The sequence below is a fragment of the Phyllostomus hastatus genome, unplaced genomic scaffold (assembly GCF_019186645.2).
Source record: "Phyllostomus hastatus isolate PE091 unplaced genomic scaffold, TTU_PhHast_1.1 phas_contig_86, whole genome shotgun sequence".
NCBI lineage: Eukaryota > Metazoa > Chordata > Mammalia > Chiroptera > Phyllostomidae > Phyllostomus > Phyllostomus hastatus.
The window spans coordinates 45,015,013-45,040,646 of record NW_025333977.1 but is presented as its reverse complement, the minus strand read 5'-3'; the positions used below and the strand labels follow the sequence as shown (position 1 = coordinate 45,040,646).

Below are 25,634 nucleotides of genomic sequence, written 5' to 3'. Positions count from 1 at the left end.
TCTGTTGATGGGATAAAGGAAAATGATAGATGTGAGAGATAAAATCCATAGGATTTGACTAAGTCATGGAGGGGAGGGTCTAGTTAGACACTGATGGAGTCAGGCAAGTTAGGGACCACAGTACATAAGTTTGGAAGAGAATTCATAAAACTGAGCCAAATAGTTCCAAGTGGTATTCTAAATCTAAATTGCTTTCATTCCTCTGAAAAAAAACTTTAAGTTGTACATGGCATTCCAGCCATATTACTAGAGAAGGACTATAACAAGTTTAGGAAGGAAGAATCAAAAAGGAACATTCCAAGGGACCTGAGAAGAAGTGAAATTTAGAGAAATTACCAGAAGACTAATTAAATGTATACAGGTACTAATAAGTGAATAGAATTATAGGATTTAATTGCTATTATAATGAAAAGCTGAAACTATTGACTTTTCCCAGATCTACTTATGAGAGTCAGTTTTCTTGATTAGTAGATATGTCCTTCTGTTTCATCATATTCCTTAGCATGTATGCATCTGAGAATTGATCTCTGTTTTGTTACTGAAAATTCATTTCTGTATTTTGTTTTTACTTAGGATTTCATGTTTTTTGAAAGGACTGGAGGCCAAGAAGAGAGAGCAGGAGTGTGGTAGTGGATGAATAAAGTCTCCTCAGAAAGTGTGAAGTCTGTATCCTGACTGGGACTATGTATAAGCAAAATTCATGGGGCTTTCTTTTTCTTTATTGAAATGACTGATAATTTGTGAATTACACTGTGATGCCTGAAGCTCCAGGTATATGATTTCACTTTTTAAATTATAGAGCTTATTTTCTGTATCACTTAATTATAAATGTTTTTATACCTTTTCTTTCATTTTATACATTTTGTATTTTGTGTATTTCTGAGAAAGGGCATTAGAATTTTTACATTTAAACACAAAACTGCCTTTGATAAATTGGTTTATTTAAAAAAATTGCTTTATTTTCAATTAACAAAATTAATTAAAATGATTTCAATATAAAATTATACATTATTTTATTAAACTTAGTTAAAATTTATATGTAACAGCTGTTATTTTACAAATATTTTATATTCAAAAAGGTTAAAAATGAACATAACTTCAGTTTGCTTTAAAATTATGTTCAAATAATGCTCAAGTTCATATTATCAAGGAAAAATAAGAAATGTATTTGTTTTTATTCAGCAGTAAAACCACATTTAACTTTTTAATATAAACTATCTGTTACTATGATTTTCATATTGACAATTACCAATTCTTAATGGATTTCAGTGAAAAAGATATGATTCTGTCCCAAAGAAAGACACTTTATTTAAAGATTCACTGAGTCTAAAACTTGATTATTGTTATAATTTTTGAGGTAATTTGTTACACATGGAATGCTTTGTACCTAATTCTATCATTCATAGAGCACGGCAGTTATAAGATCACTCAGATATTTATTAAATAGAACATATATATTTCACCAGAGTATGAACTTCACTAATAGGCTAGTGGGTTATATATGCCAACAATCAAGTAACTGAAATAAAAAATTATTGATATATTTCTTTGCATATTTTTGTTTTTAAACTGAACAATTAATTCATATAGTGTTCTGAACCTTACACATTTAACACCTGCCTTCCTTTTCAAAGGAGCAAAAGCATTTGATAATTGTTAGTAAAATCCATACCGGTGCTGGAAACTAGGATTTCTATCTGTTAGAAACAGAAATTTTTATATTCTGTTTTATAGGAAAATTTGGATTGAATGGGAAGAAAGGCCCAAACCATAACTCAACTCATGCAAAAGAAAAATGGTTAGGACATAGGGGGGTTGGGGAGAGACTTGGTTTCACCTTCAGCAAAATTCCACCAAAACCACTAGCTCCTAATGTTGAGAACATTTGAATGTCAGGGGAGCTACAGGAAAAGCTAAGTCTAGACCATTTTTATTAGTCTAATAGTTCACCAGATGCCAGATTACAATGTTAATAACTAACCATGGCTCTCACATTCAGTTCATTCTGTTTATAGTTGGTACAGACAGCATGCCAGAAAAAGTGAGGTACTTGCATAGCTGGACCCTAGTGGCATTAGTTATACCAGTTAGAGAAGAGGAGGGCTTTCCAGGCCAGCTATCAGGTACCACAACTAACCCCAAATGAGGCTAGAGGTACTGATATTATCTCTGTGACGGTTACATCCTTCATTCTCCATCTTTCTCATCTCCTCCTTCTTCCTCTACCCACTCCTATGCACAAAATTCAGGATCTCTGGTTCAGCAAAGTAAAATTACAACTGATTTGAAAGGTTCCTTTCTTTGTCGATGTGCAAGGAAGATTTGTGCAGAAACCATAGACCATCTGAAGAATCCATTTAAGTTCAAATACTAGGAAAACTTAGCATTTACTAAGAGAAAAATCATTACAAATGAAAAATTAGAAATTTAAATGATAAAACACCAGGAATTAAAACAAATGGCTTTATTTGTAATCTCAGTGAGATCAGGAAAAATGTTGCCTATCTCTGAAACAGGCTATAGAGAAAAAGGAACATTCTGATGAGGCAAAAGCCCTGGAATTTAAAAACACAATAGCTACTGTGGGAATGGGGGTTGTAAAATATTTTTAAGTAGAAGCTACTGGATCACCACTGTTTCCTACCCTTATGCAGCAGAAGATCAGCAGTCAGGAAGCAAAACCCCAAGCAATAGCTTCTGCAAGCAGTGGAAACCTTGGGCATCTACTTTGACTACTGCGAAAGGATGTTGTGAACCACAGGTTTTGTTCCCCAAATTTTACATATTAAAGTGTTAAGCCCTAGTGTGATGATATGGAGATGGGGCCTTGGAAGGTATTTTGATTTAGATGAAGTCATGAGGGTGAGGCATCATGATGAGCTTAGAATCCCTGTGAGAAGTGGGGATCAGTGAGAAGGCTGCTGTTTGCAAGCCTGAAAGAGGGCCCTTTACCAGGAGCCAAATCAGCCAACACCTTGATCTTGAACGTGAGTTTTTAGAACAGTAGGAAAAAAATGTGTTGTTTAATCCATCCAGTCTGTGAGTTTTGTTATTGCTGCACAAGATGAAGAAAATGGATGATGTTAAGGCCAGAAATAAATTTCAAGGTCCATCAAGAAGGAAAAACTAGTAGAACATCTCCGCTAAAACCTGGGCTCATAAAAATTTATCACCTCATAAAATAAAAAAAAAAGTAAACTCCACCATTCGGATGGGAAGAGCACCGAAAAACTTGCTCCCATTGCTGTGTTGCTGGATGAGAGAGCCTATCTATGTCAATCTCTATGGGTCTGTATATACAAGTTTCCCCTGCTATCCAAAAGTAGAGTATTCTTATAAAATCTTCCATAAGCTGAATGGTGTAAAGCGAACAAGTGATTACCTTAGGATGCAATTTGGCAACAGATGCACAAAATAAATGGAGCTGAAACACAGAGGCTCACAGACACAATTCAAAGCAATGGCAGCTTGATGCTGAGATGCTGAGTGTTGTTTCCAGGGAAGAAACGTGATGTCACTCTTGCTGCTCCAGGTGCACCCTCTCTCTGTAATGGCACTGCAAAACAAACACTAAATGCTATTTTCACTTTTTGCCTTTCTTTGTATAGGCAAAAATCCTCTTTGGATTTTTTTTTTTTTGGTTAGTGAAAACAGCTACAAACACAGGTCTTTCATAAAAATGAAGTGGTGAAAAAACTTTAAAAAAGCAGGGAATACCTGTATATATACATATGGATATATGGCATATATGAATATATATAAGTTAATTAGGCATTAATTTCAGACAAAACAGACACTATAGGAAATTACTATAAGGAAAGAGAAACACTTAATAATAATAATAATAATAATAATAATAATAAAGGTTCAATTCACCAGAAAGATACAACTTGTAAGTTTTGCTTAATCATATAATCTCAAAATATTTGGGGAAAAAAATCAAAGCAAGAATAAATCAATCAATCCATAATTACAGTTAAGATTTTAATTTTTTTCTGACTAAATTCTAGAAAAGCAAACAAAAAAATAATTGTAAAATTGACAAATTGAGCCAATAAAAAAACACTGTACTCACAGTTGAAGACTATATCTATTTTTCAAGTATTTATAAAATATGCACAAAAATTGGCTGTGTACCAAAGGGCCATAATGCAAGTCTCAAAGTATTTCAAATTATTGAAACCATTGACAGTATGTTCTTGGACCATAACATAATTATAAATAATAAAAATATAACTAGAAATGTCACCCCATTCACAATTAGGAAATAAACAGGTGTCAAGGAATAAGTCATAAGGAATGTCCTGAGGTACAGTAAGCTTTTTAAAATAAGGTGCAAAGTCCAAAATCAAAAGTGAAAAACACAGTAAAAGGTAAATTAACAATGAAAATGTATGTACCATGAAAACAACTTTAAATATGTTACAATCCAGAGACCAATAGGCAAAAGAATTATATTTTATTTAACAGAAGAGGCATTCAATTCCACAGCATGATAAAGTGCACCAACAAATCAGCATGGGGAAGGAAATTAAAATACCACAGAAAAATGGGTATGAAATATTAGATAAACCACAGAATAAAATGGCAAATGATTGTAGTCATATTAAAAAGTACTCAACCTGCCTGACTGGTGTGGCTTAGTTGGCTGGGGTGTGGTCCCATAAACGGAAGGGTTGTAGGTTTGATTCCTGGTCAGGGCACATGCCTGGGTTTCCAGTCTGATCCCCAGTCAGGGTGCATGGGAGAAGCAACTCATCCATGTTTCTCCCTCACATCAATGTTTCCCTTCCACACTCCCTTTCTCTCTAAAATCAATAAACATGTCCTCTGGTGAACATAAAAAAAACTACTCGATCTTATTAATAATTATTAATTATAAACAGAAATAAGAATAAGATAACCTTGCCAATCAGAGTAGTTAATATTTAGAATTGATAATACAGATTGGAAAGATGTGTAAAACAGTATTCTCATACTTTATTGGCAGAAGAATAGAATGTTTTTCTGTAGTCTGTACAAAAAGATATGTGCAAAGAATGATGACTACAGCATAACTTATAATAGCAAAAATCTAGAAGTAAAGTACACCTAGGTTATTAGATCAATGATACAGTTTTGTATTAAAGGTCTGGAAAATTCCAAGATGCATCATCAGGAACAACTTGTAAAAACTAATCCTATTTATGTAAAAGAAAAAAAAGACACTATATAGAAGTGTACATACATACTTGTATTATTAAAATTAAAATCAAATGGAAACCGGCTTAGAAAATTCCCTGAGCAGACAAAACCAGTGTAGTCATACAAATAAAGTTTAATTTATATTGCAAGGCTAACTTGACCTGAGTCCTTTCTTGCTTAGCCTCCGGAAATCATAAGCAAACAGTGAACTGTTTCCCAAGGCTGATATGAGGTAACCACTGAAAATTCTAATATAATTAATCACTGTAAAGAATAAACAGTCACTGCTCTCTCACTATAAAGGTGCTTATTAACATACCCCTCTGTCTCATTCCATGTTTTGGTTTTAGCCTTCTCAGTTTGCAAACTGTCTTTTTGGTGTGGGATAATAAACTTTACTAATTACTACTTCAGTGATTCATTGGTTTTATACTTCTAAACTTTTGGCAGTATAGTAACATTTACTGAGTGCTTATTTTGTGGCAGGCAGCTTTACACACTTGATCCTTCTCCATCTTCATAAAAATCCTATGCTGTAGATACCATGACTACCTTCACTTTACACACACAGAGATTGTCAAGTAATTTTCACAAGGTCGCGGAGATGATCAGAGGGATGGAAAAGATTAAAGTGGATGAGAAGATTTGAACCCAAGTAGCTTGGTTTTCTTCCCTCCTTTTCCGAACTCATTTTGTGATTCTCTATTCCTCTCCCTTCCAACTCCCTTTTTCTCTCCTCCCAACTACCTCTGTTGGTTAAATCTCCAAATATCTGTTAACCATGGTTAACAGTGTAATGGAGAGAATAATGAGAAAAAAAGAGGATATATTTTACTCTTTTCCTCTGTTAGGATTTATTATTTGAAATATCCTATGTTACTTTTGCAAATAAAAAATTTAAAGAAAAAATAACGAACAGTTCAATTTAATAGGTTTGTATAGAATGGTAAATACTCTACGCACTTGGTTGCTTTGTCTCCAAAACAAGCTAAAACATCATTTGACAAGAAGAAAGGAAGAGAGCAAGAGCGAGAGAAAAAAAGAGACCTTAAAGAAAAACAAGGTTGGCCCGTGTTCTCCTGTACTCAAAGCACCGCCGCTTCTCGGCTTTGAAAGCAACAGGGGTCCAAGGGGTGGAGGTCAAGCCAGAGTAAAGGAAGTTCCGCAGGCCAGGCACCAACAACCACCTCCGTGTCAGTGACTCCCAGTTCCAACTGTTGCGACACCCCAGTTCCCGGCTGCCCTGAGCCGCAGAGCCAACGTCTTTGGAGTCTCTCCAGAGAGTAAAAACGAAGGCAGTGGTTTCGCGGCAGCTCTTCCACCCACAAGCAGTCATGCACAGCCCAAGGCAAGACCGCGGCAGCCCTGAGACCCAACTTCTCCTGCTCACTGGCTGCGGCACCACGCAGACTCGAGGAGGTGGGGGATGGGCAGTGGGAGGGGTGGGGAAGCTGTTGGGGAGTGGGGGGAGGACTAGCCTAGTGTTTGCGTCCCAGGGTGGGGGCGGGGTTCCAACCGCCTCAAGAAGCCACTCAGAAGTGGACCCAGGGAAATGCAGGGGCCCCAGCTGCCCAGGTGGATACCGCATGCCGAGAAAGTATCCCTTGACAAGGAGATTCCTGCCTGAAACCGCCCCCAACCTGGGCCCTCCTAGTGCATCTCTGCACAGTGGGCCAGGGGGATCTGCCCGCCTATTTCGGAAGAAGAGGGAGCTATTAATAGAGCCTGCTAGCTGGCGTTTAACAGTAAATACTAATTAGGAGTATAGATGGAATTACCCTAGGCACCCTGGGACACCAGAATTGGAAACGCGGAGGTTTGTAGATTAGAGGCCAAGCTGTTATCTCGGGAGTCCGTCTGTGTCCTCCCTCTACTACTTAATAACTGGGGGCTCTGACCTCCGGCCAGTTTCTTCACAGACCTTCCTTCCTTACCTCATCTCTGAAATGGTGTGACTATTCGGAGTTACAAGAGTAGAGTAGGATATGTACTAGTGTAACTCTGTTAGAGCAGGGTCTGGCACTGCCCCAGTCACTCCATAACAGGTTTTATTGTTTCTAATATTTGACAAAGTCCCCGCATCTCCAAATCTACTGTCTCGTTCCCGTTTTATTTCTCCATTTAGTCCTGGAAGTCTGGCATGGTAGCTTCCCAGTTCCAGGGGACAGGCAGCAAACAGTCGTCTGTCCTGGTTTAGCAAGGTGAGGGATGTGGCTAGTACTGTACAAGTGTCACTTGCTCCGTGTGACCTGTCAGGCGATTTGGGATCCCCCTTTTCTCCCTTGAACTTTTGTACCAGCACAAGTTTCTCTGAATACCGCCCTGGCGAGCATGGCAATTGGAGGACTTGGAATGCTGGACTAACGAATGAAAGGAGTGGACTTGTTCACTTGGGTAGAAAGTGGCATTTGAAATAGCCAGGTTGTAAATTAAGCAACCTTCAAATCTGTAAGGGATGCATTCTTTCTGACTGAAAGGAATGAAATAATTCTCTACACACATTGTTGAGTCAACAAGCACCCATTAAGCACCTTGCCTGGTGCCAGCCTTTGAGAGTTCCAGCCTTTGAGAGTTTAGAGAGCAGCTGGAGAAAGAGTGAATGTGTGAGGATGGTCTCCCAGGCACCTCTTCATCCTCATGTCTAATGATCTCTCCCTCTTGGTCTGTAACCCACAGACCTTTCCTTTCCTTGAATGAGAAGAGCCCCCTCAGCCTCAGGACTTCTACCCATGCAGTTACCTCCATCTATAACCCCACCCACTCCTCAAACACACTTCTTTGAGCTCTTGGATCTGTCTTCCTTAACACCCTCTCCCCATCACCTAATCCAGTGCTCCTATAACTCTTCATTACAATGCCATTAGTTTTATTTATAGCACTCTGAGTACTTGTAATATTATATTTAATTTTTGTTTATCTGCCACCTCCCCCATTTTATTTTAGTGCTTAGATGGGGACTTGCAGGCTAGCAATTTTGACATGGAAAGGAGAGAAGTGAGTTCTTATTGGAAACAGAATTTAGTTCAGGATATGGAGATTAATTGACTTTTTTTTTTTTACCATTGATGATGACACTATTGGAAGAGGGTAATCAAGGCAGGCAAGTCCTGAGAAGGGTAGGACTGATTAACATGAATGTGTAGGTCCAAGATAAATCTGACAAGTAACAGAGTTTTTGTCATCTTTGTTCATTTTTTTATTTTATTTTAATCATTGTTGAAGTACAGTTTCTCCCTTTTACTCTCATTCCAGCCTGCCCACCCATCCCTCCCCACTTCCCTCCCATTACCACCTCCCCCTAGTTTTTTCCATGTGTCCTTTAAATTTGTTCCTGTAAACCCTTCCCATTCTCCCCTGAAATTCCCTCTTCTCTCCCCTCTGGTCACTGTCAGCCTGTCCTCTATTTCAGTGTCTTTGAACCTTTGTTCATTTTAATTAATAGGCATATAGGGGTTGTTTTTAAAGTGGAGAGATAGGGGAAGTAGTGACTGGACAGTAGTGGGAAGGGCTAGGACGGGATCAAGGCACTAGAAGTCAGAAGTACTGAGTATAATATGTAGTTTGGTTGTGTGTTTGCTTTCTATAGCAATAAGCCACATAAAGTTTCCATTGGTTTGTCATGGTGTTACAGCTCCTACGATGCCTGAGAGGAGGACTTCTAGCTCCTCAATACATTTAAAAGCATGTATTGATTCACGGAATAAGGGTCAGACCTACGCAAATTTTGTTTGTTCTGGAAAGAACACATCCACGGGACCTGGGATTTCCAGAGATTTTTGCAATAGTATGACCTGATAGATAATCTTTCTCCTTCTCCTTTGGGAACATGCCTGGAGCCCAGCCTTGAGGCTAGGTGCTAGATCAAATTCTCTCCTTAGTTTGTATAATGTGTGAAGATTCAACTTGGTTACCATGTGGGGTGTTGTGACCACAGTGTTTCTTCATGGCTCTTTGCCTCATTGGGCCCTCTCCTTCCAGGTTTTAGAAATTGTCCACCAGCCGTGGCTGAACAACAACTTCTAAAGCATACTCAGAAACAACAATGGGAAGGGTCAAGCCACAAGGATTTAAATAGCCAGATACAAATAGATAAGATGAATAAAAAGAAATATACTATGTGTGTGACTATGTAGTTACAGAGTAGCGTGTTTCAACAGTGATATTTGACCTATAAATTTGTAGATAATGCATTAATAGCAGATCTTTTCTTTCAGAACTCTATATCATGGACAACCAAAGTAAGTAACTTGCTTTGTTTACTTTCCTTCCTATTTGTTAATTTTATTATTAACAGGTTACTTGTCATAATGTTTTATCTAGTTTCTGAAAGGATATAACTTCAGTATTTGAGAAACTATACACAAATATCCACTAGAGCTACTTTTCCCTTTAAAAAATAAAAATCTTAGAGACAACTACGAAATGCCAAGCTTATTGGGAATTAATTTAATTTATACTATATTCCATCCAGATCAGTTTTCCCTTTTCTAGTGCATTTTATATGCACAAATATTATTTAAATCACACTAATTAATAGATAACAATTTTAATGTGTCATTCATTGTAATAAAATTCTCAGCTAGATCTCCTGATATATATTTCATAACATACAAAAGTGTATAGGTTTAAGTAAATATCAATCATTATGCTCTAGATTTTTTTCTATGAAGAATATTTTAAATTACCGTGCTGGTGTAGCTCAATGGATTGAGTGCAGGCCTGCAAAACAAAGGGTTGCTGGTTCGAGTCCCAGTCGGGGCACATGCCTGGGTAGCAGGCCAGGTCCCAGGTAGGGGGTGCATGAGAGGAAACCACACATTGATGTTTCTGTCCCTCTCTTTCTCCCTCCCTTCCCCTCTCTCTAAAAATAAAATAAATAAAAACTTATTAAAGAAAATATTTTAATTATGTGGATATTAAGCATGTGATAAAATACATCTTTTTCAAAATTAATGTTCTAAAGAGAAAAAAATACATATTAGGGGAAAATGTCAATAACAAATCCTAAGAAGAAGGATGTTAAAGGACTGATGCTAACCTAACAACAGAATGTACTTACATAGCTACAATATTCAAGACAGTGTGGCATTGGTAAAAGAATAGACAAATAGATCAGTGGAACAAAATAGAGAGCTTATAATTAGACAGTATAAATATTGTCAACTCTTTTTTAACAAAAGAGCCAGAGCAATATAATGGAGCAAAGACAGTCTTTTTAACAGATGTTAGCCCTAGCTCAGTGGATTGAGTGCGGGCTGTGAAACAAAGTGTCGCAGGTTCGATTACCTGTCAGGGTACATGCCTGGGTTGCAGGCCATGACCCCCAGCAACTGCACATTGATGTTTCTCTTTCTCTCTCTATCTCCCTCCCTTCCCTCTCTAAAAATAAATAAATAAAATCTTTAAAAAATCTTTAAAAAAAAGCAAATGTTGCTGGAACAATTAGACATCCACATGCAAAAAAAAATTAATCTAGATACAGACCTTACAGCTTCACAATAATTAACTCAAAATGCATTACAGAACTAAATGTAAAATGTGAAACTAACACCATTAGAGATGACATAGAAGGAAGTCTAGATCAGCAATTTTCCATCTTTTTCATCTCATGGAACATAGTAAACTAATCACTAAAATTCTGTGGCACACCAAAACTAGATTTTTTTTGCCCACATGACCAAAAAAAAAAGGTATAATTTTGATTCACTCACACTGTGTTGGCTGTTGTCACTTTTTTGTTTGACAATGTAAGGGAAAAGAGGTCAGTGCCCCTGACTAAATAGTCAGGTATTGCATGTTTTAAAACTTCTTGCAGCACACCGGTTGAAAATTGCTGGTCTAGGTGATTATGGGTATGGTGATACTTTTTCAGGCAGAACACGAAAAACACATCCCAAGAAAGAAATAATTGATAAGATGGACTTCGTTAAAATTAAAAACTTCTGCTCTGCAAAAGACAATAGCAAGAGAATTGGAAGGCAAGCCACAGACTGGAAGGAAATACTTGCAAAAGACACATCTGATAAAGGAATGTTACCCAGAATATGGAAAGAACTCTTAAACTCAACAGTGAGAAAACAAAAAGGGTATTAAAAATGGTCCAAAGAACTTAAAGGACACCTCACCAAAGAAGAAATACAGATGGGAAATAAACATGAAAGGATGCTCCACATCCCATGTTGTCAGGAAAATACAAATAAAAACCACAATGAGATATCATTGCGTACTTACTAGGATGGCCAGAATCCAGACCACTGACAATGCCCAATGGTGGTAAGCATGAGGAGCAGCAGGAATGCTCATACATTGCTGCAGTTAATGCAGAATAGTGCACCCACTTTGGAAAACAGTTTGGCAGTTTCTTACGAAGTTAAACATATTCTTACCATGAAATATCACCTCCTTGGTATTTACTGAAAGAAGGTAAAAATAAATCCACACAAAAACCTGCTCCTTGATGTTTATTGTAGCATCCAGCAAACGCAAGAACAAATATCGGAGACTTTCAGGATATCAAAGATGTTACTTTATTGGCCAAGTTTAACCTGCGCAGGGGCGAACTCTCAAAGTGTCCAGCGACACAGTGCCCACAAGGAGCTGCAAACGAGAGCCGCGCCGAACGCTTACAACTACGTCCTTATATAGGGGCGGGCAAGCAAGCGTTATACAGAAGCAGACGTGGCAGTTAGCAATTCGCTTACAAAGACCACGCGCGGGAATTTCAAACTAAGCATTCTTGCATAAGGCGGGAAGGCAGGATGTTTGTTCATTAACCTAGTAATCTCCTGGCTCTAGCTAGTGAGTTAAAATCAATATGTAAAAGTTAAAAAATATATATTTAAGACAATGTGATAGTCCTGTGATTTGTAAGTGATTTTAACTCACATCTCCACCTCCCTAGTGGTTCTTTAAAAATACAAATCTCTTTGTATTACACACAGTATTCAGTCTCTGTTGGCTTCCCATTACTTTTAAGCGGGGGACCAAAATGTTTAATTTGACTACAAATGCTGAGGGCTCCCTGCCTTCCCTTTAAGATCCTCTTAGACCTGGCTCTCTGCTGTTTGGGTAAATGAGTCCTTTTCTCTTATTTGAAAGGCCCTATGTTTGTTGCTGTGCCAGCACTTGTCTCTGAAATGTTCTTTCTGTGCTACCAGCCTACTCACCTCCTTTTATCCATTGGTCCTCAGGGAAGTGGTCCCCACTCCTTCACTTTCTCCTCATCCAAATACCTTCCTTTAGCAAATATAGTCATTACACTGGTCCCTTCCTTCAAATGACTTACCTTCAATTCTAGTCAATCAATTAATCACTATAGCATTATATCCCCTTACAGTAAAGGTGAGTATACAGTTCTCTCTCCCATTAGGCAATGAGTGAACAATTTTTATCTGTGCTTCTGATTTTAAATCCCAGTGTCCAGCATTCCTAAAACTTCTTAAGATATAACTCAGATCAGGGAACTCACTGTTCTGCTTGAAATCCTCAAATGCCTGGAACAGACACACTTGGAGTAAAATCCAAACTCCTTATTAACGGACTCCCTAGACAAACTGCTCCTATTCCTTTACTGACAGCTGCTTCTATTTTTTCTCTCCCTTAAGATGTTCCTCTCTTTTTCAAACATGCTAAATTCATCCCTAAATTTGGGAATTTGCATTTAGTTTTCCTTCTTCCTAGAACATTCCTCACCAGGCTGTCATACAAAGTTTTTCCCTTCTCATTGTTTAGTTCTCAACTTAAATTTTACCCATTTAAAAGCAACTAGTTGATACTTTTCCCTTTCCTCATGTATTTCCTCCATCAATTCAATCTGAAATCTTTAAAAAAAAAACAACTTATTTTCTGTCTCCCAGAAGTTGCCTGTAAACCCTGTGAGAGCAATCAGTTTAGCTTATTGATAGCCATATCCTCTGATTCTAGACCAGATTCAGATTATAGATCATCTGTAAATACTTATTTGTTTTAGAAGGGATTAATTATAAAAGCTATAGTGTTTAGAAGACATCAGTATGAGGTTTAAGCTCTCTTCGTAGTCTTACTTTTTAATTATGTATGTATTTTTCATCAGTGTTCCATTAAGAGTATTTACAAATTGCATATTCTAAGTTAAATTTTGCATGGCCTTTACTGTTAAAATATTGTGGAAGCCAGCTTTTTAAAATGTTGTGGAGCACAATCATTTCAAATTATATTCCATTGCTGTTAAATTATTATTCTATGAACTATACATATAAACTGTGAAGCTCCAGCATAGTCAAAATTCACATGGAATATAGAGTATACACAGTATACACTGTGCTTATTAAGAACTTAAGACAGCTTTGTCATAATAACATTTTTACCTACCTTGGTTCTATTCCCATAATGCTGATGGTATAAATTGTGAAATTTAAATCTATAACCTCAATATCATAGTGTAGTGGGCTTTTGTTTTCATGTGAGGTGTCTCAGGAATGGATTGCCCCATGGATTAAAACTTCTCGCTGATGTTAATTCAGAAAAGTATCTGGAGCATAGTAAATGGATGACATGCTTTCACTTCTATATCAGGGTTTCTGAACAATGAGTGGCACTATAATATTTTGGGATAGATAATTCTTTTTTTTTCAAAGATTCTATTTTGGGCATTTTAAGACATTTAGTAGCATTCCTGGTCAGTAGCACCCTTCCCTTCCATTATGGCAACCAAAAACACCTCCACACCTTGCAAAATATTACTTGAGGGAGCACAACTGGTCCCAGTTCTATACATATAAGAGATGTCATTTGTTAGAATTCTAAAATATAACTTTTTGTGGAGTGTTTTGGTCTTGGAAACACTGGCTCAAAGTCCTATTATGGGCCCTCTTCCCAATGCCATCTCTTCTTCCCATGAAGAAATTCCAGAATCTTTATGTAGGTGACTCTAGATCATTGGTGATTTTCTTTCTTCCCTTTTTTTTAGATTTTAAACTTTTAGATCTAAATTATTAATAGCAATGGTAAGACTTAGGCTGACATGATTCACATTCCACCACCTTCAGAATAGAAGTATATATTGAAACCACTGATATTTAACAGAAAACTTGCTGGAAAACAATAATACAAATTTTAAGCCTTGTTGAAACAATATTCTTGAGCTAAAATTTTAGTTTATAGATAACTAGGGCAATTCTAAATGTATTGATGTTTCTATTTTTCTTCCCAGATGCAAACTATTTTATCTGTTCATATTTCAGAACCTCAAGGATATAGGGTCCATCCTGGCCCCCAGGATGCCTATTCTGGCCCCCAAGTTAACAATTCAGTCACAACACCTGGCTGTTCAAGTGCTACTCTAGTGGACTTTCCTATCCAACACCAGCCAGAGTATAATGAGGCAGGTGAACCTGCAGGGCCACTGTGGATGCCAGCAGCAACACCTTTATTGGACTGTCCACCAGGGTTGGAATGTTTAACTGAGGTAATTTCAAATTCATAAAAGACTCATGAAAATAAAACCATGCTTCCAGTTTACTTATTAACAAATGACTCACAAAATTTTAAATGATAAAACATTTTTGCTAACAAATTACTCTAATTCCTCTAGGTCAGGTTTACTTTTAAATCAAACTACAAATGGCTTAGGAAATTGTGTTTTCTATGATATTGAATATAATCTGTGGTAATAGTCAATAGTAAAAATTTATTAAGCACTATTTTCAAGTCTTTGTTCCTAAGTATAATACAAGTATTAACTCATTTGATCCTTTCAAAAATTCCATGATATATAGGTGCTAAAATTGTCACCAATTTACAGAAGAGGAGATTGAGGTCCAGAGAAGTTACATGATTTGTTCAAAATCAAAATCCCAAGGAAGTGGGGATGGTGTTTTACTTGTGGAACCTTGGTTCTGTATACCAGGCTCTTTAATCCCAACACTGAGTAATTTCCTAGGAATTGGGAAGAAAGATCAAACTCAATTTACCACTGAGGTTCAGTAAGTGGTACCAAAAAAGGAATTAATATTTTGTATATAATATGATCCACTTTTTATTTTAATTAACAAAACTGTATTTTTATAATGCTCTTGCTCTATGTAAAACCCAATTTTGTAGATACTACTATCAACTGATAGTCATTAGTGCCAGTTCAATGCCAACAAGAATCCTCTATATGGGGTGCAGTGAAGAAGGAAACTAATCAATGCAAACAACTCAATTGAGATTCAGCATTGCTATGCAACAGCTCAATAGTGTTACAACTAATTATTAAATAGCACAGCTGTGGAACAGCATGGCTGTGAGGCAGCCCTTAGGTGAGGCATCCCAAGGGTGAGGCCTCTCTTTGGCTAGAAAGCTCTGCTCCACCGCAGTCCACTTAGGGCCAGTGAACTCACCTACTCTTCTCTGTTCCACTCTACTCCAATCTACTCCATTCTGGCCTGGTGAGATGTCTTTGATGTTTCAGCTCCAGCCAGGGAAACTCAGTCTTCAGTGTTTGGTGGAAAGGGAAATTATGCTCCCTGAGCCAGAGGGGAGGTGACTAATGTAGAAAAGAAGTCCCTGCCACTCATCACTGATTGGTCTGTTCTCATGCAAATAAGGACTCTAAATCCTCACAGGTTGATTAAACCTAAAAGCTGTCCTGTCCTAATTGGTCAGAATGGAGCTATTCTGATTGGTCAGTAAAGATACTGAAAATAATATACCTATGCAGCTCTGAATGGAGAGGGAAAGTCTCAGTCCTACTGGTTGAAATACAATTTCAGGAATTCCTTTATACAGTCTGGCTCAGATGACAGGAACAATGGAGAAAGGCAATTCAGTGTGGAAGGCAGAAAGCTTGGTGTAAACTTCTCTCTGAAGTGTGGCTTGCATAAAAGGACCCTGGTTAGAAATAGCTACTAGGCTCTTTTTAAAAATTAGAGACCAATTAACCACCAGGATCCCTCCCTGATAGGTATCTTCTTTCTCAGGGTCAACATCACCAATAAATAAAAACACAATCTTGGATTTTAATGTACTACATGATAGTTTATGTCAGCAATGTGAGGTTTCATATTTGGTATTAAAAATCTCATAGATAAAGTACAAATTCTAATGTGTTCAATCTCTAAATAAATAAAAAAATATAATAGCTAATCACTTTTCAATAAATGAATGGTCTCTTTTGTACTTTATTTATTGACTTAATTTCCCATAATGCACTTGAGTAAGATATTTTATACAAATTTTAGTAGTTTACATATTCAACAAAGTAGATTTTTTAAAATCAAGACTCACATAATATGTAGGGCAAATCATTGTTTACTGTAAATAATCATATCAAGTATACCTTAAAAATTTGATATTTATAGAGAAAGTTTCTTAAATGGATGAAAAGGTTGTCCTATCTCCTAAACATCTTCTAGAAGGAATGTTTTCTTATTTTAAGTGTTTTCTTATTTTTATAGAAATTCCTGTATAAGTTATTTGGTCCCCTTAAGAGTGAACACACCCAAGACCCTTTTTAAATTATAAATTATTGAACTTTAGTTTTACACTTAAAATTAATATAAACTATTGTTAAATATTGAGAATATTGACAGATATTGATATTTATATGTATTCTTAAAAATATAAAAAAGATTCTTAGTTTGGTCAGCTTAAAAAATTTGACATGTATTTAAAGCTAACTTTTTTTTTTACTATATTAGATAGATAAAATACAGATTCATCAGCAAATTGATCTTCTGGAAGGTATGTACTTATTATCATTTCTCTATAAAGAGTAGACATTTATGCAGATAAAGACACATCAACAACCACAAATATAACAACTCTCACCAACGGCACTGGTTAAGCCTCATTATTTACAGATGCTTCCCTTCATGATAGTAAAATGATAACGATAATCATTAGCTCATATCTTGAAATCAGTAGTCAAGTGATGAAATGCTACTTCTTTGGGCATCTGTCCTTATGATACTGACCTTAATTTGGAAAGAGAAGAAACAAAACTTAAGTTTCTTACCCCTTCTTTCTAGACATCACTTTAGTGATTCTATTACTTTACCTGCCTATATCACTTCATCTTTGTTCTCTCCAATTTGTGATAACTTTGAGATTGGAACAGAGCCACATGCAATAGTCCATGTTACCTTAGTACCACATATTAATAGTTACCTTAGTACATTTCCAAAATAAGGGAACTCTTTAAATTTGGATGGCTATGTTTTAGAAAACCATATACTTACCCACAGGTTCTCTTTGAAGTTGAGATGAGTCATATACAATCTCTGTTTCATGGACTGTTAATTACCAGCTAGATAAAACAAGCTGCAGTGTTGGTTGTGCCAACCAGCAGGCCCAGTGGCCTAGTTTCCTAGAAGTGCACTCCCAATCATTCTACATGACACCTTTGACTCCACAAGATGTTTCCAGTACTTCCCTAGTGCAGTAACAAACTTAGAAAACCATAGAACTTCAGGACCCCTGAGAAACAAAAAAAACCCTGGGTAGATTCATTAACAATAGTGTTGCCTTGGGAGTGTCAAGATGGCAGAGAAGTAAGTGGAGGCTCTACTAACCTCTTCCCAGAAACAATCTGGCATTACAACAAAATTGTAGAGAAAGTATCCTGAAAAACTAACTGAACAAGAGCTGGAGGGAGCCTTATAACCAAGGACAGAGAAAAGAAACCACTTTACCACACCAAGACTGCCACCACCTTTTCAGACAGAACACTCCTCTCCAAGTGGCATCAGCCTGAGGGAAGCAATAGCCCCACCCACAGAAATTCTCTGTTCTACCTGTGGTGCTTAAGCTTGGCTTCTGATTACAGATTAATTAGTTTAACCACTGATCAGTTTAACAGTTGACTAGTTTAACAGCTAAGTCAGAAAATACAAAGAAACAGCCAAAATGGAGAAACACAGAAACAGATCCTAAACTAAAAAACGAGAGAATTCTTCAGAAGAAGAACTAGATGAATTGGAGGCAAGCAAGTATTGGATAGAGAGTTTAGAGTTAAGATTATAAGGATACTCAACAGCATGAAAAAAATACATAGAAACCATAAAAAAGGACCAGTCAGAAATGAAGAATGAAATATCTGAAATAAATAATACATTGGAAGGAATAAACAGCCAGTTAGATGAAACACAGGATCAGATCAGTGATTTGGAAGACAAGGTAAAAAATAACACCCAAGCAGAGCAGCAAAAAGAAAAATGAATTTTAAAAAATGAGGAGAGCTTAAAAAACATTTTAGATAACATGATATGTAGCAACATCCACATCTGGGAATACCAGAAGGAAAAGAGAATGAGCAAGGGATCAAGAACCTATTTGAAGAAATAATGACTGAAAACTTCCCTAATCTGGTGAAAGAAAAAGACACAGGTCCAGAAAGTTCAGAGAATCCCAAACAAGTTGGACCCAAAGAGACCTACACCAAGACACAACATAATTAAAATGACAAGGCTTAAAGACAAGGAGGAAATTCCAAAATCCTCAAGAGAAAAGCAGGTAGTTACCTACAAGGGAGAACCAATTAGACTGTCATATGATTTCTGAATAGAAACATTGCAGGCCATAAGATGGTGGCATGAAATATTCAAGGTGATGAAAGGCGAGGACTTACAGCCAAGGCTACTTTACCTAGCAAGGCAATCATTTAAAATCCAAAGAGAAATAAGGAGCTTCCCAGCCAAGAAAAAGCTAGAAGAGTTTGTTAATAACAAACCAGTACTGCAACAAATGTTAAAGGACATGCTTTAAGAAGAAGAGGAAAAAGAAAAATAAACACAGGAAAATAGTCTAATAAAAATGGCATTATGTACATATCTATCATTTATCACCTTAATGTAAATGGCCTAAATGCTCCAACCAAAAGACATAGAATGGCTGAATGTATTTAAAAATAAGAACCATATATATGCTTCCTCCAAGAGACCCATCTCAGATGGAAAGACACACACACACAGGCTAAAAGTAAAGGAATGGAAAAAGATATTCCATGCAAATGGAAAAGAAAAAAAAAAGCTGGGGTAGCAGTGCTTATATCCAACAAAATAGACTTTAAAACCAACGCTATAATAAAAGACAAAGAAGGACACTACATAATGATAAAGGGACAACCCAACAAGAGGATATAACCCTAGCAAACATTTATGCAACCAACATAGGAGTACCTAAATATGTAGAGCAAATCTTAATGGACATAAAGAGAGAGACCAACAGAAATACAGTCATAGTTTGGGATTTTAATACCCCATTGACTTCATTCAATAGACCTTCCAGGAGGAAAATCAACAGGAGACAGCAGCCTTAAACAGCGCACTAGATCAAATGGATTTAACTGATATCTTCAGAGCATTTCACCCTAAAGCAGCAGAATATACATACCCTTCAGGTGCACATGGAACATTTTCTAGAATAGATCACATGTAAGGACAAAAAACAAGTCCCAATAAATTTAAGCAGATTGAAATCATATCAAGCATCTTCTCTGACCATAATGTGATGAAATTAGAAATCAATCACAAAAAGAACACTGAAAGACACACAAAGACATGGAAACTAAATAACATGTTATTAAACAATGAATGGCTCAACAAGAAGATCAAGGAAGAAATCAATAGATACCTTGAAACAAATGAGAATGAGAACACAACAGTCCAAAATCTGTGGGACATAAAGAAAGCAATCGTAAGAGAGAAATTCATAGCATTACAGGCCTATCTCAAAAAACAAGAAAAAGCTCAAATGAACAATCTAATTTTACACTTAAAGGAACTTTAAAGAGAACAACAAAGTGCAAAGTAAGTAGAAGCAAGAAAATAATAAACATCATAGCAGAAATAAATGAAATAGGGTCTAAAAAATTATAAAAAGATCAATAAACCCAAGAGCTGTTTCTTTGAAAAAATAAACAAGATTGGCAAACCTTTAACAACACTCATCAAGAAAAAAAGAGAAAGGACCCATATAAACAAAATCAGAAATAAAGAGGAGAAATAACAAATGACACAAAAGAAATACAAAGGATTATAAGAAAATACTATGAACAACTATATGCCAATACACTCATAACCTGGATGAAATGGATAAACTCCTAGAAACATACAATGTTCCACAATTGAATCAGGAAGAACCAGAGAGTCTGAATAGACAGATTACATCTAGTAAAATTGAAACAGTAATCAAAAATCTCACAACAAACAAAATCCCTGGACCAGATGGCTTCATGGGTGAAGTATACCAAACATTCTGAGAAGAGCTAATAGCTCTCCTTGTTAAACTGTCTCATAAAATTCAAGAGGAGGAAAGGCTCTAGACTCATTCAGGAGGCCAGGATTATCCTAATCCCAAAACCAGATAAAGACAGTACAAAGAAAGAAAATTATTGGCCAATATCCCTGAATTACAGAGATACTAAAATCTTAAACAAAATATTAGCAATCCAAATATAGCAATGCATCAAAAAAATCTTACTCCATGATTAAGTGAGATGTATTCTGAGAATGCAAGATAGGTACATCATTCTCAAATCAATAAATGTGATTCACTACATAAACAAAATGGAGGATAAAAACCATTTGATTATATCAATAGATGTAGAAAAATCATTTGATAAAATCCAGTACCCATTTATAATAAATACTCTCAGCACAGTGGGAATAGAGGGAACATACCTAAACATAATAAAGGCTATATATGACAAACCTACTACCAGCATCATACTCGATGGGCAAAAACTACAAGCATTCCTTTTAAGATCAAGAACAAGACAAGGATGTCCTCTTTCACCTCTCTTATTCAATATAGTACTGGAAGTCCAAGCCATAGCAACCAAACAAGAATAAATAAAAGGTATCCAAATTGGAAAGGAAGAAATAAAACTGTCATTATTTGCAGATGACATGATACTCTGGAACCCCAAAGATTCCACCAAGAAACTACAAGAACTCATAAATAAATTCAGCAAAGCAGCAGTATACCAAATTAATGTTCAGAAATCAGTTGCATTTTTATATGCCAATAACAAACTAACAGAAAAGAAAATTGAGCAAACTACGCCATTCATAGTTGCTTCAAGAAGAATAAACTACCTAGGAATAAAGCTAACCAAGGATATAAAAGACCTGTACTCAGAAAATTATAAAATACTGAAGAAAGATATTGCAGAAGATACAAATAAGTAGAAGCACATAATTTGTTCATTGGTAGGAAGAATTAACATCATTAAAATGTCCATACTACCCAAAGCAATCTACGGATTCAATGCAATCCTTATCAAGATACCAATGATATATTTCATAGAACTAGAATAAATATTCAAAAACTTTTATGGAACCACACAGAACCTCATGTAGCAACAGCAATCCTGACAAAGAAGAACATAGTTGGAGGAATCTAGTTACGTAATATCAAACTGTACTATAAGACACAGTAATCAAAAGAGCATGGTATTGGCATAAAAACAGACACATAGAGGAATGGAACTGAATAGAGAGCCCAGAAATAAACCTAAACCTTTATTGTAAATTAATATTTGACAGAGGAAGCAAGCACATACAACAGACTAAAGATGGTTTATTTAATAAGCGATGCTGGGATAACTGGACAGATATGTGTGGAAAAATGAAACTAGACCACTTTACTACACCACACACAAGAATAAATTCAAAATGGATCAAAGACTTAAACCTGAAACCATACATATTATAGAAGAAAATATAGACAGAAAAATCTCAGACATTGCTTTTAGTAATTGTTTATCAGACATATCTCTTCAGGCAAGGGAAACAAAAGAAAAAAATAAACTATATCAAACTAAAAAGTTTTTGCACAGCAAAGAAAAATATCAACAAAATAAAAAGATAACCCACAGAATGGGAGAATATATTTGCTCATACAGCTATAAGGGGTTCATACCCAAAATTTATAAAGTGCTTACAAAACTCAACACCAAAAAACAAACAACCCAATTAAAAAATGGCTAAAAGACCTGAATAAACACTTCTCTAAAGAAGATATTCAGATGGTCAATAGACATATGAAAAGATGCTCAACATCACTAATCATCAGAGAAAGACAAATACCATATGATTTTACTCATATGTGGAATCTAATGAACAAACTAAACTAACAAGGATAATGGTGTCAGCTAGTAAGGGGTGGGGAGGCTAGGGGTGGAGGGATTGAGCAAAAAGGAAATAGGTTATGGACATAAACAACAGTATAGTGTTTCCTGGGGGGAGTGGGCTATAAGGGTACTAAATGGTAATGGAAAAATACAATAAAGATCAAATCAAACAACAACACAAACCAATAGTGTTGCCTTGGCCAGGTGGCTCAGTTGTTATGATTGTTATCCTGTATAATAAAAGGTTATGGGTTAGATCCCTGGTCAGGACACATATGAAGATTGAAGGTTTAATCCCTGGTCAGGGTGGGTTTAGCAGGCAACCTACTGATGTTTCTCTCTCTCTCTTCCCCCCCACCTCAAATTAGTAATCATATCCTCAGGTGAGGATTTATGGGAAAAAAAAAAACAGTGACTTATAAACATAAAAAGTTTTGAGAAAACTGGTTTTAGAATATACCTGTTGAATCCATGTTTATCTATTTAGAAATTTCCTTTCTATTTGTAGATTTAAAATGTGAACCATAATAGCAGAGTAAGGAATTTGACTAAAAAATACAATTATTTATAATGGTCCAGTTTAAGATGGTGATGCAACATGTTCCTAAACTCATCCTCTCCCATGGACCCACTAAATCTGTAGCTACATACAGAACAATGTCCTGCAAACAAACTCCAGAAACTAGCGGTGTGACTCCTACACACTGGACAAATGAGAGAATATTCATACTGAAACAGGTAGAAGAGACTGTAACACTACATCACCATAAACTCCACTCCTGGCATAATGACATACAAACAGGAGGGAACTCAGAACTCCCAGCTTCTCCCTGAGGATCAAAGGGTTCGAACATCACATCTGGTGTCCCCACTTTTAAGATTTCTCCCTGCATGATGTACTGCCAAAACATCTAGCTTTGAAAGCCAAGGGGGCTTGTGTCCATGTCCCACGAGGCTATAGCAAACTAACAGAGACAGTTAATAAAGGTCTCATGTTCACCATGGTTAAACCCTGAGGGCCCAGCACAGAGGCAACAGATTGATTCAAGCTGGTGTTTCTGTGAAAACAGCATATTTGCTTGAAAAAAAACACTTTTTTTTTATTTTGAGTGCAGGCTTCTAATTTAACACACATCTAGGGACTAACAGCAATACTTTCCAGAGACCATAAAGGCCAATGGAAGCCAATTTTATGCTCTCCCTGTCCAAACACAGGTCACTGCTATCCCCAAAATGGAGAGTTTCTGCATATATGGCATCCCCAGCTTTTGTGGCTACCATCCAGGAGACACATCTATTGATAGCCTGCTTACAGTAGCCAGCAGGGCTTGTATTCATGGATTCAAAGGGAAGGTAGCAAGAACCCTGGCCAGGTAGCTCAATCAAAGCATCATCCTGATGTGTCAAGGTTGTAAGTTCCATCTCTGGTCAAGGCACATATTAATACAAGAAATAACCAATGAATGCATAAATAAGTAAAACAACAAATCTCTTTCTCTCTTTTTTCTCTCTCTCTAAACTCGATCAATGTTTTCACAACTTAAAAGACAGTTACAGAACATTCCATCCAAAAGAGGGTAGGGTTGGATGGGTGGGCTGGATTGGGAGTAAAAGGGAGAAAACTGTACTTGAACAATGATTAAAATAAAATTTAAAAAAAGAAACTCTAAGGTAAAAAAAAAGTAACATAATATGCATTCTTCTGAAACACATGGAACATTCTCCATGAAACAGTATATTTTATGAAACAAAATAATACATAATAAGTTATTAATAAGGTCATTGAGTTAGTAATCAAAAATATTTCAACAAACATAAATCCAGGACCAGATGGCTTCACTTGTAAATTCCGCCAAACATTTAAAGATCAATTAATATCTACATTTCTCAAAATATTCTAAAAATAAAAGGAAACACAATCTCACTTTATGTGGCCAGCATTACTGTGATGCCAAAACCAGACAAAGGCACTCCAAGAAAAGATAATTACAGTACAATATCCTTGAAAAGCATAGCTGCAAAAATCCTCAACAAACATAAGCAAATGGAATTCAACAATACATTCAAAGAATCATACATTATGATTTAGTGTGATTTATTCCAAGGATGCAAACATGTTTTAAGATCTGCAGATTCACCCATGATCAATAACATAAAGGATAATAATCATATGATCTAAGTAGATACAAAAAATTATTTGACAAAAATTGAACATCCAGTCACAATAAAAACTCTCAATAAACTCAGTATAGAGGGAATGTACTTCAACATAATAAAACCTTGTCATATATTGACAAGCACACAGTGCTTGTTAACCCTAATATCATACTCAATGATGAAAAGTGTAAAGCCTTTTCTTTATAACTAGGAATAAGACAAATATGCCACGCTAGCTACTTTTATTCAACATGTTACTAAATTCCACGTCAGAGCAATTAGGCAAAATAAATAAATAAAAGGCATCCAGGTTGTAAAGATAAAAGTAAAAATCTATTTGCAGGTGGCATAATATTATATAGAAAGCCTTAAAGACTCTTCCAATAAACTATTAGTACTAATATACAAATTCAGTATAGTGGCAAGTTAAAAAATTAATATACAAAAATCAGTTTTTTTATTCATTAATGATGAATTATCAGATACATTTAAAAAACAATCCCATTTATAATTGCAGCAACAAGAATAAAATACCTAGCAATAAATTTAACCAAAAAGTGAAACACTAAAAACCGTAAGACATTGATAAAAAAAACCAAAGACACAAAAAATGGAAAAATTTTCTCACAAACTGAAAGAATCAATATTGTACAAATGTCCATACTGCACAAAGCAATCTACAAATTCAATGCAGTCCCTACCAAAATTCCAATGGTAGTTTTTACTAAAAGAAAATAACAATCTTAAAATTGTACAAAATTGCCAATATACCAATATCCAAAACAATCTTGAGAAGAACAAAGCTGCAGGCATCACACTACCTGATTTCAAGCTGTATTACAAAGCTATAGTACCTCTAACAGTATGGCATTGGCATAAAAACAGACACACATTATTCTATTCTATTAGGAATGAACTAGGAAGCCCAGAAATAACCCATACATATAAGGTCATTTGATATACGACAAAGAGAAAAAATATACAATGGGAAAGAATAAGCTCTCCAGTAAATGGTGTTGGGAAAACTGGACCACTGCATGCAAAAGAATGAAACTGGACCACTATTTTACACCATATGGAGAAATCAACTCAAAATGCATTAAAGAGTTGAATGTACAATGTGAAACCACAAAACTCCTAGAAGTAAACATAGAAGGGTAAGCTCCTTAACATTGGGCTAGGCCAGGGGTGTCCAACC

General features: G+C 36.0%; 2 protein-coding genes across 8 annotated transcripts in view; both read left to right on the top strand.

Annotated features, from left to right (window-relative positions):
- Positions 1 to 1,543, top strand: part of PLSCR1 (phospholipid scramblase 1) — a 36,705-nt gene extending 35,162 nt beyond the window's left edge. For all 7 annotated transcript variants that reach the window (XM_045851542.1, XM_045851541.1, XM_045851536.1 and 4 more), the window contains one exon: positions 574 to 1,543. In XM_045851542.1, coding sequence (XP_045707498.1) covers positions 574 to 630 — 57 coding nt within the window. In that variant the 3' untranslated portion in view covers positions 631 to 1,543. The remainder of the gene's footprint in view (positions 1 to 573) is intronic.
- Positions 1,544 to 6,473: 4,930 nt separating this feature from the next.
- LOC123827159 (phospholipid scramblase 2-like) overlaps positions 6,474 to 25,634 on the top strand; it is a 55,162-nt gene continuing 36,001 nt past the window's right edge. The window contains exons 1-4 of the mRNA XM_045851543.1: positions 6,474 to 6,603; positions 9,399 to 9,422; positions 14,406 to 14,629; positions 16,845 to 16,887. Of these exons, the coding sequence (XP_045707499.1) occupies positions 6,519 to 6,603; positions 9,399 to 9,422; positions 14,406 to 14,629; positions 16,845 to 16,887 (376 nt within the window). The 5' untranslated portion in view covers positions 6,474 to 6,518. The remainder of the gene's footprint in view (positions 6,604 to 9,398; positions 9,423 to 14,405; positions 14,630 to 16,844; positions 16,888 to 25,634) is intronic.